The 27,013-nt window shown below is 38.1% G+C and overlaps 1 protein-coding gene across 1 annotated transcript in view; it reads left to right on the top strand.

Moving 5' to 3' along the window:
- Positions 1–27,013, top strand: part of DIAPH3 (diaphanous related formin 3) — a 504,443-nt gene that overhangs the window by 364,796 nt on the left and 112,634 nt on the right. The window contains exon 25 of the mRNA XM_073325081.2: positions 7,150–7,285. Within this exon, the coding sequence (XP_073181182.2) occupies positions 7,150–7,285 (136 nt within the window). The remainder of the gene's footprint in view (positions 1–7,149; positions 7,286–27,013) is intronic.

Here is a 27,013-nt window from a genome sequence, read left to right as displayed (position 1 = left end):
TGTCTTCTCCTTTTCCTAGACCCTGACTTTTGGGGACACGACAGTCCTTTCTCACCTAACTGGATTCTCTTAATCCAGATGCCATGGTGATGGGTGTTTCAAAACATCTGTAAAAAAGATGCAGCACCTATCACCATGTAACATGGCTGGCAGTTGATCCACCATTGTACATTTGTCTGTGAAAAAGGAAATATGGTCAAGAAATTTAAGTTGGCTAAGTTATAAGATTTGACAAATGGAGTTGTTAAAGGTCAGTTGCTGTTCCATTATCTGTAGGGGACACTCTAGTTCCCCTTTATTAACACTACATTTAAATAACATTAATTATGAAGAAGTTACTGGATAATTACACCATAACATATTTTAATATGGTAGTTTAAATCAGCATGCAGTTTGAGATCAGATTTCTTGCTTTCTTTGCTTTTAATTGTTGGTGCATAATGTGTGACCAAATGTTATAGATTTGCATAATTAAGAGGAATTAGATATATCTTACAATTAAAATCAATATCTGTGTATAATTAAATTTTACAAATGAAGAAAAGATAGGTTGTGAAAACTAGATTATTTTGAAGGCTTAAATAGTCTTCTCTTTGGATTGCTGAAATACCACTACCATCCTTTAAGCAGTTCTATATGTGGTAGACAAATCCAGAGGGCATAGTATATTCTCACTTGCTTTTACTTTAGCATGTTGATGTACTTGTTGTATTCAACACACTTAAATTGGGTCGGTGTCAATGACTAAAAAGAAAACCTCACTCTCTATACGAGTACTTTTGTTAAAATTTTCCACTGCACAATTGAAGAAAGAGAGAGAGATGCAACATCTATCTGTATACAGAACAATTACAAAAATAATCCTGGCATAGTATTATTTTGTAACTCCCGCACACAACTTAATCACTAATTTATGTAGAATCCATTATAATTATATTTAAAATGACTTCCTAGTTGCCATTGTTTTTATACCTATTTTATGTTGTGCAAAGAAGGCTATCCTCTGGCCAGAAAGGGGTGAACATACTGCTATTTCTTAGTAACAGGGAAATGGCAGTTCTTCCTGGCAACTAAGGAGGGGACTTCAGATGCCAAAGTTAGTCCTTACAAATAGGCAAGCAAGTAGCACTGGATGTCTGGCCTGTAAATAGTCACTGTCATGTTTGGTTGGTTGCTCTTTCATCTACAAATTGAGCAGAAATTAAATGAGTTAATATTTCAAGTTCTGCAAGTCAGATTCCTTAGTCCTTATATTTTTGTATGTATACACTTGATCATCATTTTACATAAAATGATATAGTAACTGTCCTGCTTTTGGAAATTCCAGTCGTCATAATATAGATTTTTGAAAGGGTTGTCCCTGAAATAATTTCTTGTATAGAATGACGAATGGAATATTGTCTAGTGGTTAATGAATAAGAATCAGATGTTTTCAGCTATATTTGTAGTTCTGCCGCTAAATCTCTGTGGCCTTGGACAGTTTAGTTAACTTTACTATGTTTCAGTTTTCTAGCTGTAAAATGCTTCACTGACTAACAGGAATATTACTAATTTTGTTTTTAAAGTGCTTTGCGATCTTTCAGCGGGAAGATCTTCTAGCAGTGCAAAGTATTGTTCGACCAGATAGAATCAACCATCAGGGAAGAAAGCTTATGAGAGATAATGGTAGATTTGCTATGAGCCTATCTCTACCATGATGAAAGTAATGTTTTCTTCTCTGCAATAAGAGCTGCGAAATATAGACCAGCAAAAACTTTGTACATCGTAGACATTCTGATTAATCTGAACTTGTTTGGTTTGGTAATAGTTGTTGTGAGAAACCGTTTGCTTATTTCACAGGCAAGAGCAATCCAATCATAACTTTTCTATTTCCATGAGAACAATGTCAGAGTGCGAGTTTTTGTCATTTGATTTGCTCATGTTTTTTTTCTAACATTTTGGGTATGTTTAGCAAATTGCCATTGATAGAATCATAGGACTGGAAGGGACCTTGAGAGGTCATCTAGTCCAGTCCCTTACACTCATGGCAGGACTAAGTATTATCTAAACCAGAGGTTCTCAAACTGGTCCCTGGTCCACGAGATCCATTCAAATGGTCTGCTGATAGTTCCCTCTAAGGTGCGTGCCTGGGCGGCCACACTTGAGAAAATGAAGGGCCACCCACCGAATTAGTGGAGTTGCGCAGGCATGGCTCCACTAATTAGGTGCCTGGACCCTAGAGAAGACACACATGTAAGGTGAGGTGCTGGCTTTGGGGGGATTATGGGGTTGGTGGGAGGCGGCAGTGGGGGGGAATTTAGGATGTGCAGGGCTGCGGTGGCCAGAGAAAAAGGCGACTTTCCCCAGCTCCAGGGTTGCGCTGCTGGGGAGAGGTGGCCCTTCTTCCCAGGCTCAGCTCTGTGGTTGCTATGGCGAGGGAGAAGAGACCACCCCTCCTTCCCAGCCCCACCTCAGGGGCTGCCACAGCTGGTGAGAGAGGGCACATCCATTACACTAGGAAGGTAAGACTACTGATATTAAAATATGAGTTGTGTACTTTTATTTGTAGAACAAAAAAACTTTAATTATTCTAAAGTTTTTTTTATATAGCACTTTTATCCAAAGCTCTTTACAATAGATAGCTAACAGTACAAACAACATTTGGAAAGATCATTAAATGGTCTGCCAAGACCCTCAGCAATTTTCAAATGATCCGTGGAAAAAAAGTTTGTGAACCACTGATCTAGACCATCTCTGACAGGTGTTTGTGTAACCTGTTTTTAAAAATCCCCAATGATGGAGATTCCACAACCTCCGTAGGTAATTTATTCCAGTGCTTAACTGCCCTGTCAGTTTGGAAGTTTTTCTTAATGTCCAACCTAAACCTCCCTTGCTACAATTTAAGCACATTGCTTCTTGTCCTATCCTCAGAGGTTAAGAAGAATCTTTTATGTACCGGAAAACTGTTGTCATGTCCACTCTTGTCTTCTCTTTTCCAGACTAAACAAACCCAATTTTTTCAATCTTCCTTCATAGTGTTATGCTTATTAGAAGCACATGGAATCTTTTTCAAGGGGATAAGGCAATATACCACATTTATTGAGAGTACAATTTAAGCATTAAAATCAGCATATGCTTCCATTCACACATGCAAGTACATCCACCAAATGGTTCTACAGCTGGATCTTATAGTTATCAGCCCTTAGTCCTGGGAGTGGATGAGTCACGACAAAAAGTAATTTTCCCTTAATCATGCCTTCTTGTCAACTGTTGGAAATGGGCCACCTTGATTGCATTGGCCTCGTTAGCACTATAAAAGTAATTTCCCCTCCATTGATATTCACCCCTTCTTGTCAACTGTTGAGAATAGGCTGCTTCCACCTTAATTGAACTGGCTCATTAGCACTGACCCCCCACTTGGTAAGTCAACTCCAATCTTTTCATGTGCTAGAATATATATTCTACTTACTGTATTTTTCAGTCCATGCATCTGATGAAGTGGGTTTTACCCCATAAAAGCTTACGCCCAAATAAAATTGTGAGTCTCTAAGGTGCCACAAGGACTCCTTGTTGTTTTTGCTGATACAGACTAACACGGCTACCGCTCTGAAACTAGTCCTTAGTGTTTCTTGGTCAGTTCCAGTGGCCATCTGAAACTGCACACGAGGGAGTGGAATGGAGCTGGGTCTCTGTTGGATGCATCTGAAGTTCCGATGCTGATGCAGAACAAACCCAAAGTCCCATGGCAATGCACCCTTCTTTTATAGTAATAAGTTCCCATACAAGTCTATGGACCTTGCTGTGTCACACCGGAGCTGTTAATTTTGAGGTATTCAAGGTTGCTCCTAATTAGCATTATTTTGGGTTGTTACCGGGAGTATCCGCAGCTGTTTCTTATCTCGTCCCTCTGGCTCCATTCCTTAACTTGTCCTTGGGGCATATGCCTTTGCTTTAGGGTTGTCAATCTGCTATTCAGGTGATTCTGATAGTAAGGTTGGCGCCTCTCAATTCCTTCACTCCCCCTTGACCATCGGGCCCATCAGTACTGGTGCCTCCTGTCTCTTCTCTGTGCATCAGCATGCCATACATTCTTCACTCTCACACAAAATGGTAATAAATTTCAAACACAAGAATTACAGCCATGACACTTCTATCCTTCTAAGAACAATCATGAACACAATCAGCAAAGAATAAACCCAGAAAAATTTCTTCTTACTAATTCAAAGCTAGCAAAATGGAGTACAAAGCAAAATGAAATACAATTTACTTGAGACAATTTCTCCCCATTAGGCTTTTGGCCTATAATAGGTCATGTTTTGTAGACCTTTAATCATTTTTGTTGCTCTTCTCTGGACTTTCTCCAATTTGTCCACATTATAATCCTATCCTCCAAAGCATTTGCAACCCCTCCCAGCTTGGTCTCATGAGCAAACTTTATAAGTGTATTCTCCATACCATTATCCAAGATACTGAACAGAACCGGACCCAGAACCAATCCCTGCGGTTCCCCACTTGTTATGCCCTTTCAGAATGACTGTGAACCACTGATAACTACTCTCTAGGAACAGTTTTCCAATCAGTTATGCACCCACCTTGTAGTAGCTCCATCTAGATTGCATTTCCCTAGTTTGTTTACAAGAAGGTCATGCAAGACCGTATCAAATCCTTACTAAAGTCAAGATATACCACGTCTACAACTTCACCCTATCCACAAGGCTTGTTACCATGTCAAAGGAAGATATCAAGTTGATTTGACACAATTTGTTCTTGATAAATCCATGCTGACTGTTACTTATCACCTTATCTTCTAGACATTTGCAAATTGATTGCGTATGTATTTGCTCTGAATACAGAAGTTAAACTGACTCGTCTGTAATTCTAGGTATTTGCAAATTGATTGCTTAATCACTTTTCCGGGTACAGAAGTTATGCTGACTGGTCTGTAATTCCCTGGGTTGTCCTTATTTCCTTTTTTATAGACAGGCACTATATTTGCCCTTTTCCAGTCTTCTGGAATCTCTCTCATCTTCCATGACTTTTCAAAAATAATTGCTAATGGCTCAGATATCTCCTCAGTCAGCTACTTGAGTATTCTAGGATGAATTTCATCAGGCCCTGGTGACTTGAAGACATCTAACTTGTCTAAGTAATTTTTAACTTGTTCTTTCCTTATTTTAGTCTCTGTTTTCTTGATACCCTTTATGTCTCCAGTTAGTTTGATCTCGTTTTCTGCCTTGGCCTTTCTAATTTTGTCACAATATATTGCGTTATTTGTTTATATTCATCCTTTGTAATTTGACCTAGTTTCCACTTTTTGTAAGACTCTCTTTTGATTTTTAGGTCATTGAAGATCTCCTGATTATGCCAGGGTGTCTCTTGCCATACTTCCTATCTTTCCTACGCAATGGGATATTTTACTTTTGTGCCCTTAATAATGTCTCTTTGAAAAACTACCAGCAGCTTTCAATTGTTTTTTCCCCTTAGACTTGCTTCCCATGGGATCTTATCTACCAACTCCCTGAGTTTGCTAAAGTCTGCCTTCTTGAAATCCATTGTCTTTATTTTGCTGTTCTCCCTCCTACCATTCCTTAGAATCACGAACTCTACCATTTCGTGATCACTTACACCCAAGCTGCCTTCCACTTTCAAATTCTCAACCAGTTCCTCCCTATTTGACCAAATCAAATGTAGAACAGCCTCTCCCCTAGTACCGTTCTACACCTTCTGAAATAAAAAATTGTCTCCAATACATTCCAAGAACTTGTTGGGTAATCTGTGCCCTGCTGGTATTTTCCCAACAGATGTCTGAGTAGCTGAAGTCCCCAGTCACCACCAAGTCCTGTGCTTTGGATGATTTTGTTAGTTGTTTAAAAAATCCGCATCCACCTCTTCTTCCTCGTTAGGTGGTCTGTAGTAAACCCTTACCATGACATCACCCTTGTTTTTACCCCTTTTATCCTTGCCCAGACACTTTCAACAAGTCTGTCTACTGTTTTCATCTCAACCTTAGTCCAAGTGGATACATTTTTAATATATAAGGCAACACCTTCTCCCTTTTTTCCCCTGCCTGTCCTTCCTGAGCAAGCTGTACCCTTCTGTACCAATATTTCAGTCAGGCGTATTATCCCACCAAGTCTCTGTGATGCCAACTATGTCATAATTATGTTTATTTACTAGCATTTTGAGTTCTTCCTGCTTATTCCCCGTACTACTTGCATTAATCAGTGTTTTTCAAAGTTCAGGTCATGAACCGAATTGGCAGGGAAGTGAATCTTTAGTAGATATGGTGTAATGGGCAGTTTTTTAAAAAAAAAACATTAGGATGAATGGTAGCTTTTTTTCTGTTTTTTCTTCTTCATGAGTGAGGGTTTGTGTTTCAGCAGTGACTGAACAATGTTCTTCAGAGTGCCTGAGGCCACAGGCTGTCCTCAGGAAAAATAGCCATGACCTAATTCATCTGCACCTCACAATGCCTTTTGATAGCATAGGGGCTTCCATCTTCCCTGAGAGTGGCTTGACTTCAGTCCTGTGGGGAACAATGAAAGGTACTGGTCACCTTAGCTAAAGGGCAACCCTGTGGCCTCAGACCCATTGAGAAAGGAGATTGTAGCTATTTTGAAAAAGGGAAGTTTTTCCTGAGTTCTTCTGAAGGATAAGAGTTTGTGCTAACCTATGCTGATGCCTTTTTTCCCCTTTGTAGTGACAATAGAGGAGAAAATGTTTAATCTGGGACCATAAGCACTCAGGCATTTTAGGGTTTTGCTGCTGGGAGGAGTTAAGGCTATTTGGGTGCCTTAACTGTTTCTCTATACCTTAACTTGCTGGGATTTCAGTGTTAACTTGAATGCTGAATTTTCTGGGTTTATAATGCTTGTTTTGGAGATAATTACACCATTCCTATAATGTGGTTCTCCCTAATGATATATTAGACTGATATATTAGAGAGTAAAATATACTATATGGAAAGTACAATATCTTCAGATTATATATTATTTAATATGTAACAGACTTGGTAGAAGGTGCAAGTGACCTTTTAGCAAGAGTTATTTGACTGGCAATATAACTTAGGTATTTTTTCATTTTTATAGTTTACAAGTTTGTTCTGTCTGAAACTACTTACATTAAGTTTCATTACCAGTATCTCTCTCTCTTTTTTTTTTTTTTAAATAGCAAGCAGCCAAGGAGAATGTAAGAAGAAGAGAAGCAGAGGAAAAACAGAGACGCGCTAGAATAGCTAAGGAGAAAGCAGAAAAAGAAAAATTAGAGAGGCAACAAAAGAAAAAGCGCTTGTTAGAAATGAAAACAGGTGAGTAATATGGAAAACAGCTTTTCATATCTAGTGTTCTACATGAAATGAAACTACAGCCTCTATTTTGTTATTATCTTGATGTACTCTGGAAGAGAGGCAGAATAAATTATTTCAATAAATAGTACAGCAAAGCTGTTCTTAAATTTGATTTTATTAACAAGCTGTTCTAGCTTATCTGCTTTTCTCAAGTTATGTTAGACCTTGAAAATGGTGCTCAGTACTTTCCCATTCACTATTTATTTAACATTTTGTATTCAGGTATCAATGATTTATCTCAATTAAAGCTAAGCTGAAAAAGAAACTATGTTACATGTGAACAAAGTCACTTTCCAAATCACAGAGCCAATTTATTTATATTTTAACTAAGGGAAACTGATTTTTGTAATTGTTCCTTTTATGACAATAGGCTTCTTTTATGTAGCTAAGATTTTTCTCTGAGTATGTGTCAATGTGGATCCCACTGTGAGTGTACATGTACCTCATGTGCATGAGAATGGAGTTTTTCTGAATAGTATTGTGTCCATCAGGGCCATGTGTGTGTCTTTTGCCTCCTTTTGACGGAGCATGAGGGTGTAAAGAGTGGGACAACTGCGACGTTTGATCAGTTCCCTCTTATTACCCATATCAGTGAGACAGAACCTGGTGAGTGTCCAGCTCACTAATTCTTAGCTCAGGGTAAACTTCCACATATCTTCACGAAAATCTCAGAACTACTTCTGATCTTTAATATAGACCACCATGAAATGTCTCCATCCCGCTGAACTGATCTCTAATGATCAGACTCCACTCACTGTACAGGGTTCATTAGCATTATCAGCTCAGAACTGGTGGGCTTATAGCCCTATCCCTCAAGGTGGACGCAGTACGTATGTTTTCTGTATGTCAGAATCTCGTATACCAAGCAGATGATCGGTCTGCTTGTCATTCTCCGCAAGAACACAGAAGTCATGACGTGAGGCTAAAGCTCCATCTCCTGCAATAGTCCTTGTGAGTCTGGGGTGTTCTGGAGGCTCTGGTAGAGAGGAAGAAGCCACAAATCTCAGCAATCTTTCTAGTCAGATCTGTGCAGTTCAGGAAGTTTTATGTATATGGTTTTATATATATAGATGATGTGTGTCCTTTTCGGAGGACACCTATATATATACCAGGGGTCAGCAACCTTTCAGCAGTGGTGTGCCGAGTCTTCATTTATACACTCTAATTTAAGGCTTTGCGTGCCAGTAATACATTTTAACGTTTTTGAAGGTCTCTCTGTAAGTCTATATATTATATAACCAAACTACTGTTATATGTAAAGTAAACAAGGTTTTCAAAATGTTTCAGAAGCTTTATTTAAAATTAAATTAAAATGCAGATCTTATCAGTTTAGTGTGATCCTTGCCATTGCTTTTCCTTGCTGAGTTTTCCAATGTCTGGCACGTATTTGGATACTTTAAGGTGCACACAGGCTTCTGAGTGATCAGTTGTTAACCAGCTCCGAGAGGGACGGAGGACAGATTTCATGTGTGAAAATGCCTGTTCACACAAGTATGTGGATCCAAATGCTGAAAGCATTGCAAACACAATTTTTTTCAAACAGTTAAATTTCACTGGCAGGGACATCCAGCACGTCCAAACAGAGGCCCCATGATCTCTCTCGGTAGCTTCAAGTGCGCTCCGCAGATCCACAAACTTTGATGTCCACAATTCTGAGCTTTTTAACTGAATGAGCTGCATTTCGAAATCTTCAGCACCCATCCACTGAAATACAGGCAAATCAAAGTCGCTTTCGTTGAACTTTTCAGGTTTAATTAGAAAACAAAGCATTGGGCCAAATCGCTGGAAATCTTGAAATCTCTCAGAAAATTCTGATTCCAGTTCTTGCATGTACTGTCCAATCTCATCGACATTGACAGTGCAACGTGTCGATAGCTCTTTTATGAGTTGGAAGTAGCGGAAAGTAGAAGTTTGAATATCCCTGGAAAAAACTGCTAGTTTCACAACAAATGCTTTCCAGGCTTCATAAAGATCCAGAACTGTTTGCTCTGCACCCTGGAGACCGAAGTTGAGTTCGTTTAGGTGAGCGGTAGTATCAGTTAGAAACATGAGCTTACATAGCCATTTGTCATCATCCAGTTCGGGGTAGTTTTGTTCTTTTTCCAACAAAAAGACCTTGAGTGCATCAAAACAGTTTACAAAGCACACCAAAACCTTGCCACGATTTAGCCACTGAATGTTGCTGTGAAGTGGGATGTCGTTATAAGCACTGTCCATCTCTTCCAGCAGTGCTTGAAATTGTCGGTGAGTCAACGCAGATTGAGCAACAAGGAAATTCACAATTTGTACACTGTATTCATCACATTATTAAGCTCCGAATTAGAAAGTTTAGCACACAGGTTTTTCTTGATGGATGATACAGTGAAATTTGACTGTCAGATGGCCAATTTGATCTTCAAGTAACTTTACAAATCCCTTCTGTTTTCCTACCATGGCAGGAGCACCATCTGTTGTCACACAAAATATTTTTCTGATGTCAACTCTTCATTCTTCAAAATGGTTTACAAAACTTTCCAGTATATCTTCCCCCTTTGTTGTACCATGCAGGGGTTTTAGGCAGCAAAGATCCTCTTGGATTTCATCGGAAGGACAACATCTTGCAACAAATGCCAAACATGGAATGTTGTTTATATCCACGCTCTCATCAACTGCAACACTAAACACTGCTGTGTCTTTCAATGCAGTCTTCTGCTTTTCCTTAATGTTTTCTGCCATTTCACTTATGTGTCTCTCAACTGTTCTGGCAGAGATGGGCAGTTCTTTTATTCTAGATACGATTGTATCTTTATTTGGCAAATCATTGAACAAAATCTCCGAACTGCTGAGAAAAACTTCTTTTATATATTCCCCATCTGTAAACGGCTTTCCGTTTTTTGCAATGCACTGTGCAATCTTGTAAATTCCTTCTGTAGCTTGATTTTTACTTACACTTAAGCTTTTAAAAATACTGCTTTGCTTCTCATAGGCTGCTATTGCCTTTTTGATCGATTAGTCTTGTCTGCTTTGTCAAGAAAGGTTTTCTCGTGCTTCGTTTCAAAATGTCGAACACTTGATGTGTGACAAACAACACTTTCATAACAGAAAGCAAAATAGCATGGTCCTTCTTTTCAATAAATCCAAATGCGTCTGTCCAAGCAGGCTGAAATGATCGGACATCTGGCTTTGCTTTCTTAGGAGCTGCCATTTTGTCAAATGTTCCCTTCAACTCTCAGTGAGGAAAAAAATGGCAATAGAAGGCTAATATCTATTTTTCTTTAATCTTTAAGACAATCTTCCTTTACCAAAATTAATATATTGATCCTTCACTTGTGTTCCAGGTGATGAGATATGCAGCTAGAAAGAATTTTAAAATTTATTTATCTGCGTATCTGGTACAATACCTTTATTGCTGTTCCATTCTTTTGGGAAACTAAGGAATTATGGTTGCTTTTTAATAATAATGTGTATATTATGTAAGGGGGTCTGGACTCCACTTATTGAAGCCACTATGGTGTGTCACTTATTTCATAATATTTGTTTTATTCAATACATTTTCTAGACACTCTAGTCTATCATGTACAGTATGTAAGTTTTCTGTCTCATAGTTTTTCATTGTTGTGGCTTACGCATACACTTTTGTTTTGTACAACTCTTTAGAGTGAAACTATTATTTTTTATTCTTTGTACTCTCTAAACGCCTGATCCATCTCCCAGAGAAGTCAACTGAAAGACTTTCAATGACTTCAATGGGAAATGGATCAGGTCTCAAGAGTTAAATCCATTTCTACCAGCCAGAGCCAGAGTAAATATGCTCTGTAGGAGGCTGGTACACAGGACTGGATGGCAATAACCTGGGTCTCTAAAAATGCTCACACTGTTTTCTAAAATTAGATAAATATGTTAACTGTATATTAAACCTTCATAAAGTTTAATTTTTATATTTATAAATATGCAATGCAGCATGAATTTTTAAATCTATTAATGGCATCTTGTCTTTCTCAGACATAAAACATAGGTGTGTGTCTCTCTAACTGCAAAACCCCAAATTTTATTATTTACATGAAATTAAAATTAACCACGCTTACGATAACTCTATTTTCTTGTGGGTTTTTTTCAAAGAGGTGGATCTGAACCCAAATGTTAGGTCCAAACATCTCCATACTTTCAGGTGTAAAAAAAATCTGGATCTGAACTTTGTGACTCAAATTGAGTGACATTTGTCATATCTGTCCAAACAACTTGGGTTCAAATGGCTCACTATAATAATAGGCCTTAAGTTGACAGGGTAAAAAAAGAAGCTACATATTTTTCATTGTGGCTCCACATTGATTCTAAGAAAATATTTAATTCAGTTAAAACACCTAAACATTGAATTCTTTCTAAAACTGGTAGTCCTTAGCAAAAATAATGCAAAAATTGACTCTTTTGATAAAGCAAACCAGAAGACAACAGACTCAGTCCTCCAAACTCTTTTCAAATATATTAAATTAATGATGAAATGCTTTGTAAATAAGATTTCTTGCTCTTCTGATGCCAGTTCAAATTATAACATTCTCTAGTTCCAAGGGTAAATAGCTAATGGAAAGGGATCTTTATGTAAATGCCCCTGGTATGCATACTAGTAACATTCAGTGACTAGCTTTGTTCATGCTGTTCAGATTCTCAGTAGAAAGCATACCAATCAATTATTTTGATCCTATCACAGTGTAAAGAACCCTAAAACTGTGATAACATCAGCTACATTTCTTGTATTATAATTGAGAACTCCATCATTGTGGCATCTTCTTTGTGCATCACTTTGAATACTGCTTAGGGAACAAGCCACTTTAATCAGTAGTTATTTACATAGTCTGCTTTTTCTTATTTAAAAGCAGCGAAGTGATGCCACAATGATTTCTTACACATCAAACCTGCAATCCACAATATAATTTTTGTTTTAATTTTTGTAAAAGTTACTCAGGAGTTGAAATAATCAGCAGCAGCATGTTTCAAATGATCTAATAAATCATGACCTCAGTTTTAGCCCTTTTCTGCCTTATATTCAACCTGTTCTTTGAGAATAAACAATTCTAATTTTGCAAACTCTATTGGAGTGCTTAGTATATTATTTCTTAATAAACTAGCTTTAGTTTCTAATTTCTGTCCTTGAGTTGTGAAATATGGATTTTGTCAATAATTGTGTACTAGACTTCAAAACAAAAAGTCATATTCCACCTGACAGCAGGATGTTGAATTTTTACTCCAGTTTAGACTATTCAGTTTCAGCTGTGCATATATGCAAAGAATTACAATTCTGATGCCATTGGGTAAAACACTTGACTTTGTCTGGAGTAGAAATTTCCTGTATTTTCTACCCTCTCTACTCCCAGCACCAACGCATGAGACTTCCATTGGAGTAATCCTCCTGGCTGTGAGTGAGAATCAGTATGTTAATAAAACTCCTTCAAACTGGCCACAATGAATCACACAAGCAATCTCCTTTCTTTAAGAGTAACAGTTTTGATAGTTTGTCATTTCTAACATAGATTAGTCAGGTGACTTTTGCTGAAAATCACAGGCCCCAGGACAATAGTAGGATCCTGATGCACATTTACATCCTGAACCATACATTTAGCCATACAAGTTACCTCAGTTCAAATATATATGAAGCAGCCAAAATAACTGGCAATAGTCCTCTATATTATTGAGTCTTCAGCATAGAATGTTAAGTTCAAGAAACAACTGAGCATTATAATTAGGTTTATAATTCTGTTTATTTGTACACCTGTATATTAGGTTAAACACTGTGGGAAATATGAAAAACAAAAGTGGATTTTGTAGAAAATGCAGTAGTGAAGACTAGCACATATATTTTAATAATACAAAGTAATACACGGATACAAAGTACAGATAGAGAAGTAAAAGTTAACCTTTATATTCAACACTTCAGGAATCTGTAGAAGGAGGGAAAAGCAAGCTGCGTGGCAATCTTCCGAGGGAGAAAGTTCTTTAGGAAGCCACGCTCTTGCATGTCATGCAAGAATCCAAAGTAATTTCTTCATCTCACCTTCCCTTCCCCTTCTCTGCTGCACTAATGATACTAACTTTAGTAGCAAGTATATCTGCTTCTCCCACAACTGCTTCCAAGCTGCCCCCTATTCATGGACTGTCCTCTGTGAACTTGTTCTGCAGGCCACTTTCCTCTCCACATTCAATTTCTCCTTAAGGACTACTACTGTCATGAAGCTCACAGCAACTGAATCACCTCTCTCCCCTTCCCAGTCTATACACACTCACATTCTGTCTTTCTGTCTCTGTACCATCACTGGTCTTTTCTCTTCATTGGGTGGGTATTTCCCTCTTCAAAGTATTCAGAGGAAGCTAATGGGTGTTCTCCCTTAGTCAAGGCTTGCAAAGGAACCAGGCACTTTCTCCTTCCTTTGTAGGAGAGAGTAGAAGAGAGGATCTGCTTCAATTGTGGGTCCCTATGTGTATTCCACTGTGGGTACATATTCATTCCCTTAGCTTGAGACCAGAGAATTCTTGCAAGCAGTGTCCATTGCTCGCACCTGTGCCCCTGTACCCCATGCTACGTACCAAAGGTATAAGGGGCAAGTTGGACTGACTGCCTCTCCAGTTCCTTCTTACTGCCACATGGCCTGAGCCAGAACCTCCAGTATCTGGAGTGTCTGGGTTTTTTTCAGCCTTGTCTTCAACCTATAAATATTTCAAAGTTTTATCTTTAGTATAGCTAGTGTAAATAGTCTTTAATAGTATAGTCAGTATTTAGTTAGGTTCCTCACCCCAGGAACCCCTACCACCACCACCCTGGCTCCTGATACTGGAATTTGACTATGCCCAGAACACCGGGCTTTAAAAGCAGTCTCCTGTCCCCATTCCTTCTTAGTCAGCGGTGATCACCTGCACTGCTTTTACTGCCTTGGGGAAGTAAATAGCTCCATCGGCTGCAATATTTGTCACTCCTTCCCTAGCCATACCTAACAGGTTCAGGAATTCCAGCTTAAAAAACACCTAGTGGAAAAGGTTATGAATGCCTAGTCAGACCCAGGCTGGGGGAACCTCCTCTATACATTGGCCAGAGTGAGCAAGGAGTACACCTCCTGTCATGTGGCCTGATTTAGGAGCGTGGGAGAGCACACTTATAAACCCTCCATCAGGGTCTCATCAGGAGAGCAGGGAATGTACTCATAAACACAAGAGCGGATTTCCCCCTTTAAGTCCATTCCTCTCCAAGCTGAACAAGCCTTTGCACCCAGCCCCTAAAGACTTAGAATGTCCTAAGTCCCAGGGCCATGATAAAAAGGCTCATAAGAGCAGGGCTCCATCGGTACCAGACTCCTCATCAGCAGTAACAATGCCAGCACTACTACCTAAGTCAAAAGACTGAGAACTGCCAGTATGGGCAAAGAGTACCCATCAGAAACCTCAGTCACTGATGGTAGCATCACAACTCAACACTCACTCAGAGTCTCTCTACATCAGCTTTATCAGAATGGGCAGAGCTTGTGACACTAATAGATGAATAACTACACACAGTGTTCCAAAATCTCACCATGACTACATCCAAAATTCACTTCTGGGATATTTTCAGAATTTCAACTAAACCAGTCAATTCACTTCCCTGTATTTTTTTTTTCCAAAGCCCCATGCCTCTGGTGAGGAAAGGAGACTTCATTCCCTTGACATAAGATGAGCATTGGCATTATACCTGCAGAAAATATAGCCGATCAGATTATCATCTAGAGTGTTTGTTGCCATAGCAGAATGAGTCCAAGCTGTATCCTCTCAGAGGATCTCTGGCTGTATCTGACTCTCTCAGATGCACGGCTCCTTCTCCTACATGGGGCCAGGGCTCACTCTGCAAGGGCATAAGTCTCAGTGGCATCACTTCAAGAGGTAATTTGCCAGGGCAGCGATATGCAGTTCCATCCACACATTCAAAACACATTATGCCTTGATCCAAGACTTTTCCACTGACCCATCCTTTGGGGGGAAAACGGTTCTACAAGCAGCTTTACCGGGTGCATTCTCGCACCCACTTCTTCTTTCAGTATTTCTTATCAGTCACCCACAGTGGAATACATATAGGGACTAACACTCGAAGAAGAAAGAGACGTTACTTACCTTGTTGCAACTGGCATTCTTCAAAGTGTGTGGTCCATATCTGTATTCCACAACCCTCCCTTCTTCCCCTCTGCTTCAGATCATGACTGAATTTGCAGCAGAGAAAGAACTGGAGAGGCAGGCAGTCAGTCCACCCCACTCCTTATACCCTCAGTACAGAGCACGAGGAGAGCAGGGGGGTGGGCATGGAGCAATGGACATTGCTTGCAAGAAACCTCTGGTCTCAGGTACATGGAGCACATGCATTCCTACAGTGGAATACAGATAGGGACCACGCATCTTGAAGAACTCCAGTTTCAAAAAGGAAAGTAGTAACTTTCCAGTCTTCCCTCTGGCTTTCCCTTCTTGTTGATTCTGGTGTTGCTCTGCTGCTGATCATTACTTTTGTCTCCACTCAGCAGCCACACTGGGTTCTGAGGAAAGAGTACAAAGTGCTGCTATGGCCAACTCCATACAAGGGGCTTGCACACTCTTAACCTCACTGAGGCTTTCCTGTGACCACAGTAACCCAAATCTAATCAACCCTGGAGCTCAACTGTGAGTTTGAAGAGTACCTCAATTTTCTTGTTCCTTCAGTCTCTCTCTCTCAATTATGGCTGCCAACTTGGGTGCTCATTGTGCCTATGTAGAAACTTTCCGATTTGATTAGTGAGTATTTATTTTTAAAATTAAATACAGTTTAAATTTTTTAAAATATGATTTTTTTCTCTGTGATCTACTACCTTCAAATGCATATAGTGCCTAAAGAGAGAAACAACTTTATGATAGTGATATATTACATTATGTTACAAATAACAGATCTTATGAGACGCTGATTTCATTTTAAAATAAAAATGTGCTCATGAACTTTCAGTTCCTTGCTGCTTACAAGTGATTTGTATGGGAAATAGTTCCCTGAAAAATGACATTAGTGGAAATATTAGTTTTCAAGTAACCTAAAACAAAGATTGCTTCCATTCTTGCCAGCTTCATTTGAATTGGAGCTGTGACATACACAAAGAACATGAAAAGAATAATTCGTAAATAGTAGACTTTATTGACCTCTTTATATATAGATGACTTTACACTTTCAGTGACAATTGTTCAATCAGCACCCCAGTCTATTATGAACAGAGCTCATTAATGTGCACAAACTTGGTCTATTCTGGTTATAATGCATATTTAATGTCACATACTTTTCTTATAGTAGCTGCTTCCTTTTTCTATAAAAAATAAATAGCCCAGGTGAACAAGAAGGGTCCTAAAATTAGTTTAAATCCACAATAATTGGCTTTTTAAAAACATTATCCTTATTAATATTTATATTACTCTAATAACCCAATATTTAAAATCCTCAGGTAAATGAGATGATAGACATTTACACCGAGGTGTAACTTACAGGACAGAGAGTCAGGGTGATAGTGAATGAGGAAGGATGATTTGGCAGTAGTTGCCTTAACTTTTCATGTATAACCTTTTTTAATGTTTAGGCTTTTGCAGAAGTGGATATAGTGCAAGTGCAAAACTTTCTTTTGTGTTAGCAGTAGTCAGTGACAGCTGTGTTTCAACCGTAGCTATCTTTTAAAAAGGCTTTTTTATCTGAGTGTTTCCTAAATTATTGAATTTATAGCATTTTATTTTATGTTGTTTATTTATAGACTAGTGTCAGATTGTGGATGGAGGGAAGCGGTGGATATGGTACACCTTGACTTTAGTAAGGCTTTTGACATTGTCTTGCATGACTTCTCATAAACAAACTAGAGAATTGTAGGCTATATAGAGCTACTCTAAGACAGGTGCATAACTGGTTGGAAAACTTCCCATAGAGTAATTATCAGTGGTTCGCAGACAAGCTGGAAGGGCATATCAAGTGGGGTCCTCCAGGGATCTGTCCTGAGTCAGGTTCTGTTCAATATCTTCATAAATAATTTAAATAATGGCATAGAGTGTCCACAAACTTTACAAGTGTACTATACCAAGCTGCGAGGGGTAATATAGGTGCTTTGGAGGACAGGATTAAAATTCAAAATGATCTGGAAAAAACTGGAGAAATGGTCTGAAGAAAATAGGATGAAAATCAGTAAGAACAAATGCAAAGTATTCCTCGTAGAAAGGAACAATCAATTGCAAACATACAAAATGGGAAATGACTGCCTAGGAAGGAGTACTGCGGAAAGGGATCTGGAGATTACAGTGGATAACAAGATAAATATGAGTCAACAGTGTAAGACTGTTGCAAAAAAAGTGAACATCATTCTTCGATGTGTTATCCGGAGTGTAATAAACAAGACACAAGAAGTAATTCTTCCACTCCACTCTGCACTGATAAGGCTTCAGCTGGAGTACTGTGTCCAGTTCTAGGTGCCACATTTCAGGAAAGATGTGGACAAGTTGGAGAAAGGCCAGAGGAACAAAAATGATTAAAAGTCTAGAAAACATGACCTATGAGGAAAGATTGAAAAAAATGAGCCTGGTTATTCTGGAGAAGAGAAGACAGAGCAAGGGTACATTATAACAGTTTTCTAGTACAAAAAATGTTGTTACAAGGAGGAGGATGAAATGTTGTTCTTGTGAACCTTGGAGGATAGGTCAAGAAGCAATGGGCTTAAATTACAGCAAGGGAGGTTTAGTTTGGACATAAAGAAAAGCTTCCTAACTGTCAGGATAGTTAAGCACTGGAACAAATTGCCTAGGGAGGTTGTGAAATTTGCGTCATTGGAGGTTTTTAAGAACAGGTTAGACAAACACCTGTCAGGAACGGTCTAGTTATTACTGAGTCCTGCTGTGAGTGCAGTGGACTGGACTACATGACCTATTGAGGTCACTTGCAGTCCTACATTTCTAAGAGTCTGTGATTTTTGCCTTTGTGATGCAATGTGTAAAGGGATCTTCTCTGTGTCAATTTCCCCTTCCCACAGAGCTACTCCAAGTTATCATGTGTCCCCACCACTAGAACACATTCTGTGCAGAGTCCCTCCCCTGCCACGCTTTAAATTCCTGGTACTGGAAAGAATGAGCAAGTGAGTAGTTCATCATGTCATAGGTTCATCACCTCATAGCTATTGTTCCGAGGTAACTTGTATGCTCTTCAGGGTGGATTTTATTTAAATCAAATTAATTTAAATCACTAGTCAGGAACACTCAATTTAATCATGGATTTCTACATAAAAGTGCATTCTTGTTGATTGTTATAACCTTAATGCATATTCTTCACAATTCAGAGACAGATATAGGTTTCCTTTTTAGAAGGTACACACTATACATTTTTAAGTGATTTATTTTGAAAACTTTTCAGATTAGTTTTACAGCTATATCAGAAAATGAATGATTGGTTATTACATTTTCCAAAGGTAATTGAAGCAGATATTTATGCAATCACTGGGAGGTGAACTATCTCCAATTCAACAGGTTAATCATTAATATTTGGAGGATTTTCTTGCCATGCTGTTTTAGGAGGAGAACATCACCAGACATACATTTAAATAGTTTTATTTAACTAAAACAACAATATTATGCATTCTGGATTTTTTTTCTTCAACAGCAAAAATATAATATTTTAACAAAACAAGCATATGAATTCTTGAATTTTAGTTAAACATTCAATTTTTAAAAATCAGGTTTGTTTTTGTTAAAATTGTTTTTAACAAACAGTTAAATGAAATATTTAAAAAAAACAAATTAAATTGACTATGTCAGCCAGGTCAACATGAGAAACTTAAAATATTGGCTTCTGCAGCTAACTCAGTTGTCTTCATCTTCATTTTCCTGTTTGTTCATAATCTGGAAAAGAGAAACAAGTTTTCCTGCTTTTTCAGGTCCCAAACAATTACTCAATTTGGAATGAGTCCAAAGGAAGAAAATATTCCTTCTACACCGGCAGAAGAAGCTACTGCTGTTAAAAGTGGGATTATCACTTTGGCAGTCTCTGAATCCAAGTGCTTAAGTGACTTCCACCAGTTCACTGGTGTGACTTTCTTTAAAACATCATCGGCAAACATATATTTCTCGAATGGCTCACCGTTAGCTCTTAAGTTTATTATAGTTGGCATTATAGAGGGATGATTGCTGGATGTCCATGTCATAGCCAACTCCTCTTCTTCAGCACTTCAGGTTTGACCCTAGTATTGAGAGTATTTGCAAGCAAATGAGCTGAAGATAGTGCTTGTCCCATTTGTTTTTTTAATGCTTGTAATTTAACTCTGTCATTGCATATTTCTCGTTTAAGATCTCACTCAGTTCCTTCCAAATTTCAACAGCATCAGCAATAAAACAGCTACTTCCCTGCATTTTGTTCAAGGCTACAGAAATAGGCTTCAGGGTACTCAGCATGTGTTCAACCTTTCTCTTAAGCCCAATGTTGAGAACTTTAGCTGTGACAGTGCCATTTATTTTTTCACGATTTTGTTCACAAACTGTCATCAGATTAGGCCAGTTCTTGATATTGTGCTGAAAACAGTCCACTGCTGAGTTCCATCGCACGTCTTGTGGGAGAGTTAGCTTGGTTCCTCCCACTTTTTTCAGAGCAGGTGCTGCAAAGTGGTTGTTATGGAAGTATTTTGCAATTTCAACAACATTAGCCTTTATTTCTGGAACACTGAAGTCTTTGGCTAGGAGGTGCATCAAATGAGCACTGCAACCATATGTTATCAGCTTGGGACTCTGTTCTAAACCATTTCTTCTCATCTTGGATATATTTGCAGCATTGTCTGTGACCAAGCTGCGTACTAGACGTTTGGTTGTTTGTTTGTTTTTTTTTTACAGTTTGTTATAGCTTTTTCTGCTACTTCTTGTAAGTATTCTGCTGTGTGTGCATTTCCTGATGTATCAATTGTTTCTGTAAGGAAGACATTCCCTTCTTCTGTTGTCATACGAGCACATACAACAGGATCATTGTGGACATTGCTCACCCATCAAGACTCAGGTTAACAATTTCACTCTCTAGACCTTATGCACACTGCTCAATTTCTCTTTCATACACTTTATCCAGCAATTTGCCTGCGACATCTGCTCTGTTGGGTGGACTGTATCCTGGTCTTAATGAATGAACCATGTTAATGAAGTGTGGGTTCTCAATCCTATGGAAAGGAGAGTTTGTTGCATAAACAAACTGGGCAATTTTTTTCATCAATTACCTCTTTTTGTAATCTGCTTGTTCTTATCACAAACTTATGTAGGGTTGTTTCTGGATGATGGAGATTTTTTTTGTTTTTGCTGCAGGTGATATACTGTGGCTAAGTGACATAGATGATGTGACTGAAACACTATCATAGTTTTACTTTGTATAATGTGGAAAATACAGTGAGGGGATTTATATACACACAGACCATGAAAAAATGGGTGTAAAGTAAAACTATTTTCCCTTATTTCCTCCTGGAAATGTGCTGGAAATGGCCCACTTGATTATCACTTCAAAAGGTTTTCTCTCCCCCCACCCCACCCTCCTGCTGGTAATAGCTCATCTTAAGTGATCACTCTCCTTACAATGTGTACGATAAACACCCATTTTTTCATGGTCTGTGTATATATAAATCTCCTCACTGTATTTTCCACTTTATGCATCCGATGAAGTGAGCTGTAGCTCACAAAAGCTTATGAAATAAATTGGTTAATCTCTAAGGTGCCACAAGTCCTCCTTTTCATCTTGGATGGTATCTTCTAGACTGAGCACTGAGTCCTATTAGTCTAAATAATCTATACAGAAGCCTCTGGAACCCCATAAGATTGGGTCCCTAATCCATGAACTATTGGAACTCATTTACAAAACTTTTCGTAAACATTACATAAATATATTGTCTCATACTATAGAATTAGAATTTATAATCCCTATTCCATGATGAAATATCTTTGAGCTATAATATATCTTTAGATAGGTTTTTTATCAAAAAACATTTTATCAAAAAAAGCCGATTTAAATTAAAAAAGATACAGACAGCATCACCATAGGCACAAACGGTGCATTCTTTAAGAAAGGTGAGACTTTCACTTTCACCTTCTCTTCCCTCAGCTGACAATCCCTATTCTGGGAAACAGTTTGGGCAGTAACCATGGCAACACAGGAGCATGTGCAGAGTCCCTGCAAGATGAGCAGTCAGATCAGCCCTCACTACACATGGATGTTGCGCAGATAATAGACACTAATATTCGTGTGCCTGTGTGCTTCCCTCCTCCCCCCCTGCAATCACAGCCATGTGCCTGTGATATGCCAAGGGTTGCCCAAATCTCAACTCCTTTCATGATTACGGCAGGAGCTGTAGCAGTCACATCAGATACCTTGGGTTGCTCCTGATGTATCAAATAGATTAGGACTTGGAGCTGCACTCCTCACGGCCCCTAAACTACCCCCTTCCCTGCTACCCTGCATTCCCCCTGGATTGTTGAAGGAGTTCATGGAGAGAAGTATTAGTTAGCTGAGACACTTCTGCAGGCACGAGAGCCACGCTGCTACTTTGCAAACATGCAAATAAAGTATGAGGTGTTATCACTGTGGAAATTATTTTTTGCATAAGGGTATAGAAATAATATTAGAATACTTGACTAATTAATACAGAATGTGAACAGACGGCAAAACAGTAATCTGTAATTTCTCATTGCCATTACCATTCCTTTCTCAGTTACTAGAGGTTCATCCTAATATTTTCAGCTCCAGAAATGGAGCACAATTTTAGCAATGTCTGCTGCAGCCTGGATAGTACTGTAATTCTTATTAATACGAGTTCTTGTCCTTTCTTAGCAGCTCCTTTGTAGTTTTCATTTCTTTTGGAGTTGATTTGAACTTTTTGTGTTGCCACAATAATTTAAATCTGAGGGGAACTATTTCTGTAAACATTTGACTTAGCTCTCCTACAGAACTTGGCTGTGGCCTGGTCTACGCCATGAAATTAAAGCAGGATAACTATGTTGCTCAGTGGTGTGAAAGATTCAGATCCCTAAATGACATAGTTAAACAAACCTAACCCCAGTGTAGACAGCCTTAGGGAGGTGGAGTACTTATGCTGATGGGAGAATCCCTGCTATTGGCATAGGTAGTGTCTTTACTGAAGTGCTGCAGCGTTTTAAGTGTCGAGAAGCCCTCATACTGGAGAGATATTAATGAGATACTTCACTGTGAACGTTCTCTTGAAATAAATGTTAAACTACTTATGCTAAACAATCTGTTCCATCTTGTATTTAGGCTTTGTCTACACTGCACTTTCATAATTAATACCTTTGTTGCTCAGGAGTATGAAAAAACACATCCCTGAACCACAAAAGTTTTAACGATGAAAAGCGCCGCTCTCCTGGCAACGAAGCTACCACCCCTCTTTTGGGGTGGCTTTATTTTGTTGCCGGGAGAGCTCTCTCCCAGCAACAGAGTGGATATACTGCGCACCTTACAACAGCGTGACTGCAGCGGGACAGCACATTGTAAGGTGTGCAGTGTAAACATAGACTTAGTTGTAAGGTTCTTGGCACCTTTTCCAGACTTGAAGAAGAGCTTTGTGTAGTTGGAAAGTATGTCTTTCCACCAGCAGAAGTTTGGTCCAATAAAAGATATTACTTTGCCTACCTTGTCTCCTACAGAACTATAAATCTGCGTAATGTGTCTGCACTCTCGGTGCTATATTTTTTTTACCACTGTCAGAAATTTAGATTTGGGAACTGAACTTCTGTTTAAATAGCTGCCAACTGTACTTCCACCTCAACTTCACTACTATGTTTGTAGTAGATACTAAATCATCAGTCTATTTAACAACAGAGGTTTAACTCATTATGGCACCAGTGTAGTACATTTATTTTCTGTGTAAGACAGTTAAATTTATTGCCACCGTAATACAAATTACCAACACAGTAAAATTTTTCTACCTTCTGGAATTTTATAGTTTGGGTTCCAAAACTTATTTTTCACCAACTTTAAAATTAAAAGCTCAGGAATTCTTGTATAAACAATTCTATTGAAGGCCAGGGAAATTCAGACTTGATAATAATATAAATGTAGTTAAATATTCGGAAGTGCTATATATGAATCCTAAAACCTCATCCAAATATGAGAACTAAATAAATAAATAAGGTTATAAATGTTAAATGAGTTAAAATGTTAACTTTGTAATTCTGAGGATGGTTTCTGAGAGTCCCGATACTTCTTCAGTAAGAGTGCCATGGCCAGATATGGTGGGTCTGCTTGTGTTCCCTCGTTTGTGTATCTTACGAAAGATATAGAAGGTCCCTTTGGTGGGTTCATAGGGGATGTGTTTGTAGAGTTTCTCTTGGAGTTGTTTGGGAAAGGATTTGATGATATCCTTAAGTTCCTGGGTAAATTGTGATGTGGGAGGTCTTTGAGTTCTTTAGAGTAGGTGGTGTTAGAAAGTTCTCAGTTGGCCTTATTAGCATAATCATCTGGGTTGAGGTTTGATCCTGTCAGTTAATTACAGTATAACAAAGAGCTTTGTCTAATTGCCATGTCATCAGTTAGATCCCAATGGAAACTGACAGTCTAACTCCCTGGTCTCAGATAAAGTTCTTAACTGCACAGCTGGATTAGGTAATGCTGACAGCACATGTGTTAAATTATTCCTGAATTGCTGCCCTGCAGTTTGACTAGCATTTCTTCAAAAAGATTTGCAGGATTTTGAAGATAGCAGGATATAGACACAACACCTTAAAGAGGAAAAATATTTCTATATAGGGTCACACTGTTAGATACTATTGGTTTGGTAAAGTGAACTTCTATCATCCTTAATGAAAAGGAGTACTTGTGGCACCTTAGAGACTAACACAGCTGCTACTCTGAAACCTATCATCCTTAATGTGACTCAACGTTGTTTTAACTGTTTCTTTGTGGAAAGGTGGGAAAGCATTTTTTAAAGTGAAAAGTCGTATCTCTGTCCACAAGTAATCTTATAACAACATAGTACTTTCCTGTTCAAACACATATTCAAAATGATATATGTGATAACAATATGCCAGTGCATTAAAACTGTTTAGCTGAATCATTTTATATCTTGAATCACTGATATTTGAGTAGTCATTGGTTAATCCTAAATATGATAATTTCAGGTCAGCAGTTTACATACATGATCTGAAGTTATGAGTGTAGGAAGCGTTATGTTGTAATACAGGGTTTATGACAATCATGTTCTTCTATTCCTGCTGATGGAGAACTAATATTTCTAGTATATTTCTGTTTAAAATTTTTAATGCCCTTATTTTAAACATATTTACTTTGTATCTCTCCTGCCAAATTTGGTTGCATAAAAGTAGGTCCTTAAATCTGTATTTAGGCACCTACATACTAATTTACTTGCCTACATTCATGTGTAGGCATTTAAATCTGCACTTACAATAGCTGCCAAAATAGAAATGTGGTTTCTAATTACAGACACAGAAATTTGAACGTTTAGCTCTTACTCTGTGTTTTGGATGGAGAAAATTAACTGTCGGTAATTTGTGTGTAATGATTATTAACCTAGTTTTGTGACTATATCCATACGAAAGGAAAAATTACTAGAAAAGTTGAGTTTTAAAAACATGTACACAATAGGTTTCGTTTGCTAATAATCTGAAGCCTTGATCTGTAGCCTAATTTGTAAATACAATATATTGCATGCAAGTGTGAAAAATGGATAGTACCCTCAAATGGCATTAATAATTACACTTCAAAAGGTTATTTTTCCTGTTAATTGAATAGGAATAATGTAATTATTTAAAGTCTCTATTCTGTATTTGTATTTATATAATGTAGTAGATTATGCTGCAGTTCATCTTTTTTGAAAACTGCTCTTTAATTCTTCCTGAAATAACTATAAAGTCTGTAGAGGTCTTGAAAAGGTAAATGGGCCGGGGGAGGTGGGGTGTGAGAGAGAGATCATAAAAGAAAAGGACAGAAGCTACATTGAAATGAGCCTGAAAGCAACAGTTCCTGTCTCTGCCAGGACCCTGATCAAGATGGACAGGCAGAATGGGCTTTTCTCTGTCTGTGCATGATGTTAGAAAGGGGTGGGGGCTTTGTTAGACTATGCAGAATTCTGAGATGAATAAGGAATTTTTTGGGTTGCATAAACTTATTCATTTTTTCCCCCTCAAAACTGAGCCCACAACTATTCCTCAGTAACTAGTGATGGTACAAATTTCAGGGTATGCTTTTTTGTTCAGCCCCTTTTGAATTACTAGTATGCATAACATTTACAGATTTTACTAATGACAAAGACTTTTTTTCCCCTTCTTTGTAACTCAAATAACTGAAAGGTTGTGCCTCAAGTTTTCCAAGAGCTTCACCTTTGTCTTGATATCAAGCGTGTATTTCAGTCACAAACGTGAATATCTAAGAAAATCACATGAAATTAGTCAGGTGGAGTCTGAACATAAGAAAAGGCAGAGGGTAGAATATAGTGTAGCAAGAAGATTTTCTTTGTCACGAATTTGGGATTGCCATGTTAATTATAATGGGCCTAACCACTAGTGGGTTATGCAAGTCATCCTAAATGCATGTCAAGAAAACCTATATACCACTCCTCACCATCATTTATATATGCCACATACAGGAATACTATTTTTTAAATGTTTTAGCTAGTCTTATAAATATTTGTTACTTCTCTCTTCATATCCCTCTTCCTGTAAAGATAGGATCCCTTATTACCTGTGAGCCTTGCAAATGAAGAAGAAAATTATAACTAATAAAGCTATAGAAATAACTAAATAACTTCCCCACAAATAATAATAATTCCGCAATTTTAAGGATCAGTATCTTAGGTCTGTAACAAGTGCTATACTGTAAGGAAGAGATGGAAATCTTCGTTTCTAGCCCTAAACAGACATGTAGTACTGGATATTAAGCCTACCGCAGCTGAATAGTGCCTGTCCTGTCCTTCAGACCAGTGTAACTTTGGAGGGAATGTCCATATTTGGGAAAAAGGGAAACTAATCTGTCACAGCTATTTGAAGTTATAAGTAGTCTTACAAAAGATTTCTTCATGCACAAAATGCAGGTGAAAGGCCCAGTAGTGCAAAATAAATGCAATTAATTGCGTAGCTGCAGAAATTAAGTTATTAATCTGATTGATCTTTGGCCCCCATATTAATATTACATGTATTGTGGTACCACAGAGAATTTTTAAGTGACAAGAATATTTGTGAAGGAATTGATTTACATTTGAAATGGGTTTGCTTGAAGCAGTGACTGTTTTACCTAGCTGTAAGGCTGGAAAACTAACATTTTATATCTCCTATTTTTATTTTTAAATGTATTATTTTTTTAAATTAGAGAAGTAGTGACTGTACCTCTGTATCAGGAAAGGTTATATTTAGGAAGTTATTTTTGTTTGTTTTCGAGGATTTTTTGGGGGGGATAGAGGGGATATTAAAGTTTGGGCTAGGTTAGAATCCAGGATGCCAGACATCATGATGATGATGCCTAGCTTTTAGATAGCATTTTTCATATTTATATCTCAACTCATGTGTCCTCCTTAGTTCTTAGGCTTCTCTCTTCTGTTTTACTGGAATGCAACCCCAAACAACTTATCTCTTGGAACCAGACATTTTTGTTCATGCCCTTCAAACTGAGTGGAGATAACAGAATTCAGTGGCTAGACATTGGATCTAGGCATGTTCATATTAGAAGTCAGGCGCATATTT

This window comes from Lepidochelys kempii, chromosome 1 (genome assembly GCF_965140285.1).
Source record: "Lepidochelys kempii isolate rLepKem1 chromosome 1, rLepKem1.hap1, whole genome shotgun sequence".
NCBI lineage: Eukaryota > Metazoa > Chordata > Testudines > Cheloniidae > Lepidochelys > Lepidochelys kempii.
Note: the sequence above shows the minus strand (reverse complement) of the source record. Positions and strands in the feature narration are given on the sequence as shown.